The 13582-nt window shown below is 36.0% G+C and overlaps 1 protein-coding gene across 3 annotated transcripts in view; it reads left to right on the forward strand.

The window, feature by feature from the left end:
- Positions 1-13582, forward strand: part of Rbpn-5 (Rab GTPase-binding effector protein rabaptin-5) — a 94151-nt gene that overhangs the window by 11644 nt on the left and 68925 nt on the right. For 2 of the 3 annotated variants that reach the window (XM_081771383.1, XM_081771380.1), the window contains exons 2-4: positions 860-985; positions 5048-5230; positions 9592-9857. In XM_081771383.1, coding sequence (XP_081627509.1) covers positions 860-985; positions 5048-5230; positions 9592-9857 — 575 coding nt within the window. The remainder of the gene's footprint in view (positions 1-859; positions 986-5047; positions 5231-9591; positions 9858-13582) is intronic. The other variant, XM_081771382.1, reaches the window with a different exon arrangement.

A 13582-nucleotide genomic window follows, 5' to 3' on the forward strand; every position in this document is an offset into this window, starting at 1 on the left:
TTTCAGTCTTTTAAGTTGAAATTTTGACGGTGGAAGCACGAGATTCGCTAAATTTGCTGTATAGATTTTATCGGCGATCGAATGTAAAATTTCAAAATGGTGGTCATTTTTTCAAAACAGTAGTAAGTAGAAAATTGTTACAAGTTGTGACAATGACAATCTTGAACTATAAATCACATTTTAACACTTTTACCTCAAAGACATTGAACTATTTCGAAAAACCCAATTAAACCCGAAAATATCCGAAAAACCCATATGGGCCCAGGTGGGTTGAGCTTTTTCAAAAAAGCCCGGGTTTTTTCAAACCCTGATATATATATATATATATATATATATATATATATATATATATATATATATATATATATATATATATATATATATATATGGACTTTCTACAATAAAAGTCGCCTTATTTGAAAGAACTTAAATCTTGCGATTTTCCTTTTAGAAAAATCTGATTACAAGCTATCAATTTACGTTCTTACATTACATTCAGATTTTACGATTAAACAAGAGGAATTCGACAGTTTCCTGGTCTCCTTTTCAGTGCATCTCTTTTAAGGCAGCATCAAAAAGTAAGTTTCATAATTGAAGAAATATTTCCGTGTTATATAAGAAATGTTCATTTTTATTTTAAATTAGTTTATTTGAAATTTTTGTGAAAACGAAATTGTATTTAAACCCATTGTAAATAGGCCTAGAACAACGCGAGACCACTTAATGCGTTTTGCAACATACTCTTGTATTTACGAAAGGAGAGATGTGCGATTCTGTAACACTTTTAGAATGATTGACTACATGCATAATTCATCGTCTAATACTTCTTGTTATCCACTGTCTGTAATTTTGTTCCCAGATCTTCAACAGAAGATAAACACTTTAATCGCCAGAGTCAGAGAAGTTGAAAGTGAGAAAGAAAGGATAAAGGAGCAATTCAACCACCAAAGAGCCAAGATGAAAGAGTTGTTCTTGCAGAAAGAGGGTAAGAAGATACTTCATTTATTTCAAGCGTCACCTACTTCTTTCAAGTTGATTTAATAATGAAATTTTAATTAGGTGCATGTTAAGTATATTTTAGAAATAAAGAAGGTTACCTAACACTAATATTTACTTACTTGAAGACCGAAATTGACGCATATTTAATCAAATTTTTAAAATGATGAATGGAAACTTTGTTTCGTTGATTGTGTGTCTGTCAGTCAGTAAAAACGGTTTTGGCCACTTACGGTGCGGCTTTATTCACCAGGAAGGGTATTCACACTACGTTCAAATCACTTTTGTATAAACAAAATTTACACTTTTAATGTAAAGGCTCATAGTTGGCCATTTCTTCCACACAAAAAATTGTCATAGGATTTTTTTCTGTATAGGCAACCAGTTCAACAAGAGATCTCTTTCCAACTTTCAACCCTTGTGTTAAAAGTGCAAATCATATATATATATTAGGGTGACCAGACGTACTGATTTTAGCAGTACAGTACTATTTTTTAAAGGCTGTTCTGCTTGTTGCGAAGACACTTAGAAAATCGAAAAATGTCCTGTGAAATGTCCAGAGTTAATGTATTTGCAATATTTTAATGTTTCATTTTTTATTCACAACATTTTGAACAACAGGCACTCTTTTTCTGAATGATGAACCTCTGTGTTTTTCTACACTCCTCAAGAGATTATTGGTTAGGAAGGGAGAACAATAAACGAACAATTGTTTTGGAATACACTGTTTTCACTGAGGTCTTGTTAATATATCAGCAAGGCCGGTACGAGACTTAAATCAGTAACTGAATGGGATAATGTCCACATCAGCTTAAGTACATTAATAAATAGTCAGGAAAGAAAGTTTGGTTTCCTGACTTCACTACTTTTTTTTTGGGGGGGGTCATACAAAACCCCACCAGAGGCATTTATTGAAATCAGAAGTATCTTTGGTATCTATTTATGTATAAATGGGTCAGAACCAAAGTGGATTCAAATAATTCGTACCTTTATTCACTTTTCTTACTGATATGTAAATTAAGTCGTATTTCTGTAACTTGGACTAAATTAGTTCTGTACTCTGCAGTATTTTGAAATTGTCCGTATGTAATTCTGTATAATAGTTTCACTTGTGCAACTGGTTTTTTTTTTTTTTTTTTTTTTTTTTTTTTTTTTTTTTTTTTTTTTTTTTGTCCTTCTGAAATGGCTCTTGACAATTAACAAGTATGTAAAGATCAGTACAATGTACTTTTATCAGGAGTCCTTCGTGAGTGAGTCGGCAGACGTATCGCCAGTTAATCCTGGTTTCGAGTTCAAATAGAGGACAATTTTTCTCGGATGTAAGCCGAGAAGTGGTTTGGATTTCGCGTCAAGGTTATGTAATCCCTTCCAGCGTAACCCGATTGTTGTTTAATAACACCAAGGCAAAACAAACTTATTTCTGTCCATATGTGATATAAATACATAGAGCAAATTATTTAAATCAAAAAACCTGGTTTAAACCCAAAATACGTGTTTCTTGGTTTTTTCAATAAAAACTATGGTTTTTGGCCAACCCTGAAATCGAACCATAAACGATAGTATTAAGGGTGTTGCGGGTTAGGGAAGATTTATTTACTTAGTGATGGAAATTGAGGGAAATCAACATAAGAATTTCAGTGTGAACCCTGTATTAATGTGATAAAAGGTTGATGAAGAGAGTAAATCATGGGCCTCGCATAGATATACCTACGAAGATATACTAGTGTCATTATTAATCGAAGTGTAAGGCCTGATAAGTAAATTTTTAAGCCTTAATTTAGGCCATCTAATGCAAAATTTTGCTTGTCCTCAACATGAACGTCTTCTTGAGGGCAAATAGTGAAAATTTTAAAATATTTCTGAGTGCCATCAGGCGAGTATAACATTTTGTTTCACACATAAACAATAATACGTTAAAAGTGAGACCAAGAAAGACGAGAATGTAATTCAGGATTGAAGTTTGTGCGCTTCAAGTGAGTTACACACACTATATTGTTGGATTTCATAATATGTGCTGGCAGCATCGTAATACATGACAGTATTACATTTACTGTTAGTTGTTGTGCATGTTGTAATTAACAGTTGGTCGTAAAATTCTTTATTTCTAAGTGTCGAGAAGCATTAGAAAAAGAAAAAAATTCCCTAAGTCCACTTGTTTTTTGAGGTATTTTTTCCAAATTAAATATTTTTCATTGACAATCTCTTGGAAGTTCGTTCATTTTCAGCAATACAAATTCAATAAGAATTAGAGGATTTTATTCAGATTACATTTTCATTGTTAAACAGTGTAATAAATATGTAGCTGCTGCAGATTGTTAAATTAAGAAACGTATGCTCATCAGAAAATGTTGTGATGTATTAAGAGCTTAAGTAACCACCTCCCTCAGTTTGTGTGCAAAATGCTTCGTACATCTTTAAAAGTCGTATGCCAATCTTAATTTCAGTTACAAATTAAAATCACAACTCACTGAATGTTTAAACAATTTATTCACCTTAGTTCAAGTTCAGTATGCTGTTTTCTTTCTTCCTATACACTAAATTTTAATAACAGTTAAGAATATAATCACATAAACCTTTAGCAAAGTACGTATATGGAGAACACTATGGAAAAATAAGTAGAATGATTTAAGGTGTTTTACACAGAACAACCACAGGCTCGTTCATTATATATCAGCGGTGTCGGAATTGAATAATAAACGATTTTAGCATTAAACAACATATTTATATTAACTATTTTTACACTAAATAAAGAAATAAATAATAGTTTACAATATTAGAAATTATTCACAAAATACTATGAGTAACAATAGACAGAAATATCAGAAATTCCACGCTTTAAATTTCAAGGTTCTGGCAACTTTAATTTTGCAGTTCCTTAATTGGACGTGGCAAGATTTACGTAAGTATGCGCATTGTCACAAGACTGTCGTTCCTCTGTGTAAAGTATAAATAACTTAAATGCTTTTACTTACTTTTTCGCAGTGCTTTCTGTATTATTCTTTGTTGATCGTGACTGTAAGGTTGGGTAGTATAGGCATTTTTGTGGTGCCAAGTAACTTTGCAGTATAATGAAAACTGAAGATTTGTTATTAGGTAGACATTGTACTCTGTTTGTATTCATATTCATATTTATTTCCTGTTCATAGCTTGCAATTTGAGGATACTCCCCAATTTTAAGTTTTACATTTGTCAGATGTGGTTACCTTCTCTGTATGTTATCAGAAAGATAAGTTTCAACAGAGTAATAACTTTTTTTTCTAACAATAATTGTAAGGAAGTATTTATGAATACTCGTTTTTCGTTAATATCCTTATACTTTGTCGGTAATTTATTATACTATTTTATACAATTTATATAGACAGCTTTACTAAAATTTGTATAGTTGTACTGGATGATACAATATTACAAGTACATATAGAGAAACCTGGCGTGGGTAGTTAAAAGAATAATCGTATAATTGACGTGGTTCAAGTGTAGATAACTGTCGGGAGGACAACAATTAAATGTTATAACGTAGAAAAAGATTGATGAATGGTGAGGAATAAATGTATGATGCACAGAATTAGTCAACAGTGTTGTAATTGGTAGTACGTCTGATCTTTTTTAATATTTACCATATTTAGTTAACCCTTAACGGTTCACTATATTTTCTGTCTGTTTCCGGCACTGCTTGCAAAACAATATATCCACAGACTACCTTCCGCGTAAAATTTACCAGAGTTGTCACCAGGAAGCAATAGCTTCTCTGGATCGCGGAAAACATGTACACAAATAACCAGAAGGAACAATACCTAAAAATAATAGTCTTCAAACGCAATAGGCAAGATCAAAACATGTGTAACCAAATGGTTACGAAAACTCGTTAAGGGTTAATAATAGTTCCTTTTGTTGAAACAACAGTGATTATATTTGTCAATTATGTGTTGGAAGGAAGAAAACAGTATACCCAACTTTAATTCAGGTGAACAAATTGTTTACACGTTCAGCAGATTTCATTTAGCACTTAAAGTATTTTTCCCCGTTTTTGTGTTTATTCTCTTGTGTTCCACAGAGGAATTGAAGCGAGAATCGGCCGAACATAGCAGATTGTTAGCTGAGGTTGAGAAGCTGAATGCAGAGCTTGGGGAAGCCAAAAGCAGTCTGCTGGTAGCGGGATACCAAATGGAGAGTGATCTAGAAACTGAAAAACGCAAGTGGCAAGAAGAAATTGCTTCACTTCAGAGAATTGTTCATGGTAAGTCAATATATACACTATCATTATCTTAATGTGAAGTTATATTTGAGTAAGCTACTTGATTTAATAGGATGTAATATTCAATATTTATTAAAAAAGCAAATATCCAAACACCCAAAATTATCTCAAATTGAACGTTTCGGCAAAAAGTTACTGCTAACTTCAGCGCATATCTTTTCAGAAAACTAACGCTGATTGTGGAACTACATCTTGTTGATTATCTTCTTGTGCTGAAAAGGATAATAACTTTGTGCCGAAACGTTCAGTTCTAGATGTTTGGTGCCTTTGGAGTAAATACTTTTAATGACTGCTGTATTTGAGTAGCTTTTAATCTTGTACGAATGTTTTTCAGTTTCTTTTGACAGTAATTTGCTACTTTCCAGTTTTTCAACCAAACATTTTTTCCACGACTTTTTTGCCGGGAAATCTTGGGCTTCGTTTGAAGATTTCGATTTTAATGGTGAACCCACCTTTCTTTTCCCATTATAACACGAAATAATATGTAATTACTGTATTCTAAAAAGAGAGAAAAAACGAAAAATTAAAGAATCAAAGAAAATCGGTTACTCGATAGGAAAAGAGAAAGGCAAATCAGTAGACGCAGTGGGCTTTTTACAGAGATTGTTTCCGATCTATGATTACGATTTCAAGCTTCACTTACCGTAAGAGAAACCATGTCGCCACCATCGAGAGTACTCTTATTTAGTGGCCCTGCATCTGGGCGCTTGCCTGACAGCGAAGTTTCCACTGTAGAAGATTGGCACGCAGTGTAGTCATGTCAAGTCGCAATCACCCCTCATGACAAGTTTTCCATAGCTCTTCAACGGTGTGGGGTTTCCTGTGAAACAAGGCTCGTTTCAGAAGGCCAAAGGCGCGAAAGTCCATCAGTGATGCATCATGGGACTTCACTGGTATGTCTTTTGTAGTGGACAAACACCGTGTGCGTGGGTTTTCTCGGGGTTCTCCCGTTTCCTCACACTTTCTTCATTCCATCATTTCATTCATTATTCATCATCACCGTCTCCTTTAGCCTAACCGGCATAATCGTGGGACGTAAAGCTCACAGATTTCACTGGAATGTCTGTGAATGGAATGGTACGAATTCCAGTTTCAATTGCCATTTGTTGGAGAAAGAGGCGGGTTGAGCGAGATGTGCGATTCGACGCCTTGTCTTGATGTACACACACACACACACGATTCTTGCCCCTCTCGTAGAGATGGGGAATGTCATGGCGATAAACGGGTGTCAGGACGTTAGCCTGACAATATTCCGAATTCACCTTATTTTTGGCTACACGATGTGTGGTGGTACGAAAGTTTTGGCACAGTTTTAATGATCTTTACTGGCACGAGTATCCAGTAATGATAATGAAATCTGTAACAAAATTTTCCGTGCATTCAGTGACCCATCTCTGAAAGTCTCTCGCGCCTGTCGATCGATAAAAAATTGTACGTGGCTTGTGACAGTCATCCAGATAAACATATGCATCGTCCATTGTTACAGCAAACTTTCACTTTTCACCGGCTAGGTACCGCTCATACAGCTTTCGACAGTTGGTGCGACGTTCCTGAATGTTTTGGCAAGAGCTTATGAATACGCCCCTTCCGTCGCTTTACCAACCTCAAATCGCGGTGAATGATGGTGTGCACTGTCTTCAGTGATGTCTGTAGCCTGTTCGCAATACTCCTCTGTATGGGTGAATTCTCGCTGGTGACCAGAGCCCCGACTTCTCGAATTCTAGCTCGTGTGCGACTAGTGGCAGGCCGGGGGCTGCCCTGTTTCTGCCCCAGAGGAATCATCCCAAGCCTCGCCTTATCTTTCCCTTTCAACACCCGTGATATGCCAGCTTTGGATACAGTGAATTCACGTTCAGCGCACAGGTTGATAATGGCATTGTGCTTGTGGTTCACGTCGGAAAGGGTAGTTATGTAGCCCTCCCAATAACCACGTATTTTCGGCGGCATTTGTTCCAATATGCACGTACCACACCTGTCACGCACATTCAATGGTCCAAGGTGCCCACACGACTGGCAGCTTCCTTCTCTTCCCGCTTGGTAGTGCTGTACAAGGTGTCTTAATTTCGTCACCATAGATGGAAACAACCTCTGTAGTTACGCGAATTGCATGTAGTGCTTTAAAGAGTAATTTTCAAGGACAAAATTGTTTTAGTAAATATTTAAATAATGTTAGCAATGACTGTCCTGAAAACGTACTATTTAGATTTCGTGGAACATTATCGTTTACAGTTTATGCATAAACTAAAACCGTAATTGGTAACTTTTTCGGAACTGAAAACAATTTTTTTTTTTTCAAGGAAATTGTACGGAACAAATCTGTCTATATAGATAGCGTTTATTAAGGCCGTTAAAATTCAAGGGGGAAACAGTTAAAAGAAAAAGCAATACCCAGGTTTTCTATTGCAAGCATATTGACGCGATATAACAGTAAAGAAAGTAGTGGTTCTGTCAGTAGTGAAATTTTACCACTTTCAATCCATAATTATATCCAAAATTGCCGCTAATATTTTTAATTTTGTGAAATGAACTTATATTATTTTATGTTATAATAGAACTTCTCAAGCTCACAATAGTGTTTCCCAACGGGAAGCGAAATGCAAGTGAAATTATATACCATAAATTAAACTAATATTGTACCTGTTTCTTGGTTTTTGCTTTTGTTCCTACAGTTTGAATTTAGGCAATCAGTAACACCATATGGCAAAATGTATAACTCATAGGCACTGAATTAGGTGCTTAGGCAACCAATCTGACACTACAGATATGCTGGGTTGTATAACTTACTCTTCCTGGCACCCGAAGAAATGTCAGTTTGAAAAACTAATCAAGATAGCTAGCTCCTGAAGAGACATACGATTTACAGGAACTTCTTTAATTGTAGAATTAACTACAGGAAAAATTTTAGTACTTGAATATTAAAGTCAGAAAAGCCTAAAAAAAGCGGAAATTTCCTTATTTTGCAGTAAATCGGCTTTTTATGGGAAAAACTTCTATCCCAAAAGAAAAGAGCTTTTTTCCATCTCTAGTTGTAATAGAATTAATGTCAGAATACTAGTATTGGCAATGACCAATTTGTAACTAATATAATAAGGTAGTTCAGGGATAACAGATTTATTAGCAGAAGTCAGACGAACAGTTTACTCTTTTACGTAGTTACTAAAATAAGCATTATTATTATTATTATTATTATTATTATTAAAGTCATACTTACCTTTTCGGACACGAGAATTTTGAATAATATATTTTTTTCATAATTGATGGAAAAGATATAGCCAAGAGACCTGTAAGATGAATAAACAAACCTTCAGAAAGTGCTGCTGGAAATTTTCAAAGTGTTTACATCATAAAGTGAGAGCGGTGCAACAAAATAAATGTAGCTAAACATTATTATACATTGTTAAATCGGAGGCACGGTGGCTTAATGGTAGAACAGTATCTGCTGATGAGAGGAGTTTTTCGTTTGAACTCTGGCCACGCAAATTTATGGTGAACATCATGTCCGTGGGTTTTCTCACAGTTCTCCCGTTTCCTCACTACATTTTCATTCCACCAGTTCTTTCATAATTATTTATTTCCATTAATTCATCCGTCTCCTTTAGCCTAAAAAACCTTTATTCGTAGGTTGTAAAAGTATAATTTCTTAATTTCTATTTCATTTAATACATTGTCAAATCACTGGTACATTTTTTTGGATTCATAGTCTAAATTTCCGAATTATTGATTTTATAATGTATTTTATGCAGAAAAGTAATATGTTAACACATCGAAGAAGTTATTCGTAATCTCCGTCCTTGTCAAAGCAAAATTCAGATTCTTTGCTGACATTTTCTAAGCCAGCTTCTCACTGTTTGCCTTGTCTTGATAGAAAAATAAGCAATACTTCTTATTTACCTTTACGACATGAGTAGCAGTTCATCTTTCACATGTAAAGTTAATGAAATGGTGTTTTCTCCTGGCGATGGAGAAGCTTTAATGTATCAGTTGTGACAACTGATGTAACAACCAACAGCACACTTTGATGGATGGAAGTTATTTCATGCGTATAGTGGCATGAGCGTGATCGATATTTATCTTGCGGATGAAGAGAGCAAGGTCATCTTCCGTTGAATCCGGAAATTGAATTCATTGTGTTTCTTTCTCTTTCTGTGTGTGTGTGTGTGTATGTATATATGTGTGTTTATTATCAGTTGTATTTTGTAAACTGTTCAGTTTGTGAGTCACTTAACTTTGTTGATTTTCGTCGTGAATGTTAAGTTTCTTCTGACCCTACTATATTGTAACCTCTTCAGAATTCTTTCTTCTTTTGCATGATATGTTGTATTATTGTTCATTTTTATTTACAGAAACAATGGACGAATCAAGTTCATCTCGGACGAAGTACGAAACTGAAATCAAACGTCTGAGGAAAGCAAATGAAAAGCTTGAAGCTGAAATTCAAGAGCTTCGAGGCCAGACCTCGGAACGAGAAAATATATTGGGGCCGGGTGTTCTTTCTTCAGTGACGAAGTCATTAGTTCGTAAAGTGGGCAGCCTCAATGCAGGACTGGCCTCAACTGCCGAAAATCTACACGAGAATCTCGAAGATAGCATGAGGAAGGTAAACAAATATGTACGTGACCCTCACATTTTCTTATTTTCTAGCACATCTGTTGAGTTTTTGTTTTTCCTGTGTGGTGTGATATGGTATGTTGTATTATTCGTTTGGTTTATGCGACAAAAGAAACTCGTTTGCGTGTCTGTCGATTTCTTCCTCCTTTTGTCTTTGAAGTTCTAATTTCGTAGTTCATGTGTGAATTAAAAAGGCATTATGGATGTGATCTGAAAACATTCTATGTCCCCTTCTTTTTTACCCTACTAAACATGAATGCAAAATGATTTATGAATTTCTTAAATTTTCTGTAGTGGCAGTACAGCTTCTTGCGTGCGTAACACGTATGTTGGTGTATTTTGCCTTCCATTCCTTAGTTCAAGTTATGAAGTTTGGACAGTCTAGGAGAAAAAGGAAATCTTGTTTACGTGATTAAGATAGATGAAATGTAGAGTAAATTATCTTATTTATGTTTAACGAACCTGATATCACCTAAAAGAGCTTTCGTAAATTCGAGAAGCCACAAGCTTTCTAGTGAAGTGAAATACGCAACAACGATTGTTAACTTGGCATCCCCCACCCCCTGCAAATATACCATTCTTTCCCCTACCTGTACATTTCTCCTCCACTCAAATTTACCATTCTTCAGTTTGATTATCATTTTTAATAAAATATTGTTCCCCAAACATTCTAGGCATAATTTGGGGAACAATATTTTATTAAGTATTTTTCACCCCCTTTCCTGTGAGCACCCTGATTGTTAGTGAGCACAATAAAATCTTCCATCCCATGAAAGGTAAGGACTGACTATCTTTGTCGCGCTACAGAATGAATATACATCATAGAAGCAAATAGTTATTAAGTTCTAAATAACTATAGCAATATCTGTCGGCAACCATCCCCCAAGGAAAGTGTCCTGCATCTTATTCGTAGAGGCGCCGTTAGAATTCACGAATGTAAGGCAGTCCTATCTTTACATATGAATGAACATTCTTTAAGTGAAAAGAGTGCAAGTTTTTGCATTTTTAGTGACTTAAAGGTTTGTATAGATAGCTTGTTCTTATAGTAATGAGCATGGTCTTTAAATTCAACTATATGGATTTTTCTTCCTTCCATTGCTTGTGTTTGGGAAATGCGTAAGTTCTGCAGTCTCAAATGACGATGTGATTGTTTCAGCTGCATGTACCCTCTACAAAAAATACAACTCATTTTACTTGCTGATTTTAATAATATATACTAAAATAACTTTTTTCACAATAACTGCATGTAATTTTATTGAATTAATGTGATTAATTTTGGACGTTGAAGTAATAATGGTGTTAATGAAGTACGAGGAGCATACTGAAAGTCGTGAGCAACATTTTTTTCACAACCGTAATCTTTATTTGTAAGTGAAACCAAATGTATCATCTCAATTTACAATCCTTTCTTTCACTTTTCCACATAGTTTCCATATTTTTTCTTTTATACATTTTTCCCATCGTTCTGCAAGTTTGAAAAAACCCTTGCGATAGAATTCTATTCCGGCTGGCCATAGACACTGACGCATTGCTTACCGAATATCCTCCAGTATCTCGTAGCTATAGCCTCGCATCTGTTCCTTCACAAAACCGAAAAGATGGTAATCGAAGGGTGCCATGTCGGGGTCGTAGGGAGGATGTGGAAGTGTTTCCCACCAAAATCTCCTAATATGCTCCATAGTGGCACGTGCAGTATGCGAACGCGCATTATCCTTTTAAAGGATGATCTTTCTAGGACATTTATCACGCAAGGCACGATGGAGCTTCAAAAGTGTCTGGATGCAGCGGGAATAATTTATGGTTTATCCAGGCTCAACAAAGTCAACCAGAATGTAACTCTGTGCATCCCAGAAGACGCTCCCCATAACTTTCCCTATCGATTGCACTGTCTTCGCTTTCTTCTTCGATGGCGAATTCAAGTGGTTCCATTCCATACTCTGTCGTTTTGTTTCAGGTTCATATATGATGGAACCAGCTTTCATTTCCAGTCACAATACTCGTCAAAAAGTCGTCGAAATCTCTGCAGAAGGGTTTGGGTAATGGTTAGTCTCGATTAATAAATGTGGGACCCAACGGGCACAAACCTTCCGATAACCTAAGCTGTGAATCATTTCTTGCACCGCACTATGTACAATACCAAGTTTTGCAGCGATTTCATTCACAGTGATATGCCTATCTCTCCTAGTGGATCATCAACCTTTACCTTGTTGCGTTCCGTGGAGGGCGCTCGCTGCGAGGCTAATCTTCGATACTCATGTTTCCATCCTTAAAATGTTTCACCCACCTCCTAACACCACTGGCACTCATGCACACATCTCCACAGGCACGCTGCAGTCTGTGGTGAATTTCAAAAGCATATTGGTCCTCCTTAACAAGGAATTCAATCACAGCACGCTGTCGAAACGAAACATTGCTGCTCGCCATTTTGGAAATCCTGCCTGTGGTCACGTGCTAGCAACAAACAGCGTCAACGTCTGGAAAGAAAGGTCTGTAGATTGAGATGATATACTTGGTTTCACTTACAACTAAAGATTATGGTCGTGAAAACATGTTGCTCAGGACCTTCAGTATGCTCCTCGTATAAACTCACGTGTCAGCTTTCGATTCTATAGGAGAAAATATAATCTGGACAATAGTAGTGGACTGACTCCAGTCGCCTGTTATCTCGCTCTTCCGTCCAAAACACATGGTGGGCAGTATTCGAGATTACATCGGAATTCATTTAGCTTTCTGTGAAATTTCCAGAAAATTAAATAAAACTTAGAACAAATCAATATAGTTGAACCTATATAGTATTAAGCTTGTTACAGTGTCGCCTTCATAATTTTTCATCAGATATGTCAGGTGGTAGGTTATAGTGCCGAAACTAACACACTTCAGCAACATGAGGACTGACTGAAAAGTTGTAAGCCCAACTATGATCCACTTACCTATCGAGGTTGGAAAGAGGTTATTTTTCCACGCAGTGTCACTTGATGCAGTATACAGGCAGCGCTTCTGCAAGTTTCTTTTCCTCTATGTTCGTAAAAACATCCACAGCTCCTTGACCTCAATGTTCGAGGAAAATCTCGTACCAGAAAATGTGACGTCAGCTTGGGTAACAGATAATAGCCCGAGGAACAAGATCTGAAGAATAGAATGAAAGAAGTTCAAAGCCACACTTGTGCACTTCGACCATTGAAACATCCGTGTTGTTATCAGGCTTATCGTTGGAATGAAACAAGACACTTTTCGCAGCATTCTTTTGTGTTTCTGCAAAGATATCATGATTGCTGATCGCAGTTTGCTCAAAAGTGAAGCATAGTGTTACCCAGTCCCAGTTTGACACCCTTAGCAAGAAATTTTATCAACAAAACATCTCTGGGGTTCTAGAGAAAGATACCATCACCTTCCAGTAAATGCAACCACTTTTATCTTTGTGATGTCAGAGAAGAAGGATGTTTTCAATACATGGATTATTTGTGTTCTAGATGGAAGTGCTGGATCCCATTATTCATCCATAGTCGCAGATCTACAGTAGAAACCTTTAGTACCCCCCTGAAGCAACTACTGTTCGGCGTTGTTTCTTGTCAGTTGTCTGCAGATTGGGTATCCAACTGTATTTATTCTGAAGATTCCAAGTGTATTGAGATCCTGCATATTTCGTTCTAGAATTTCTATCTTCGGTTGTTTTGACTGATTGTAGAGGCAAGATCTGTTCTAAAGAGATTCCGAAAATAGATGCTC

This window comes from Thermobia domestica, chromosome 9, assembly GCF_964235325.1.
Source record: "Thermobia domestica chromosome 9, izTheDome1.hap1.1, whole genome shotgun sequence".
Lineage (NCBI taxonomy): Eukaryota > Metazoa > Arthropoda > Insecta > Zygentoma > Lepismatidae > Thermobia > Thermobia domestica.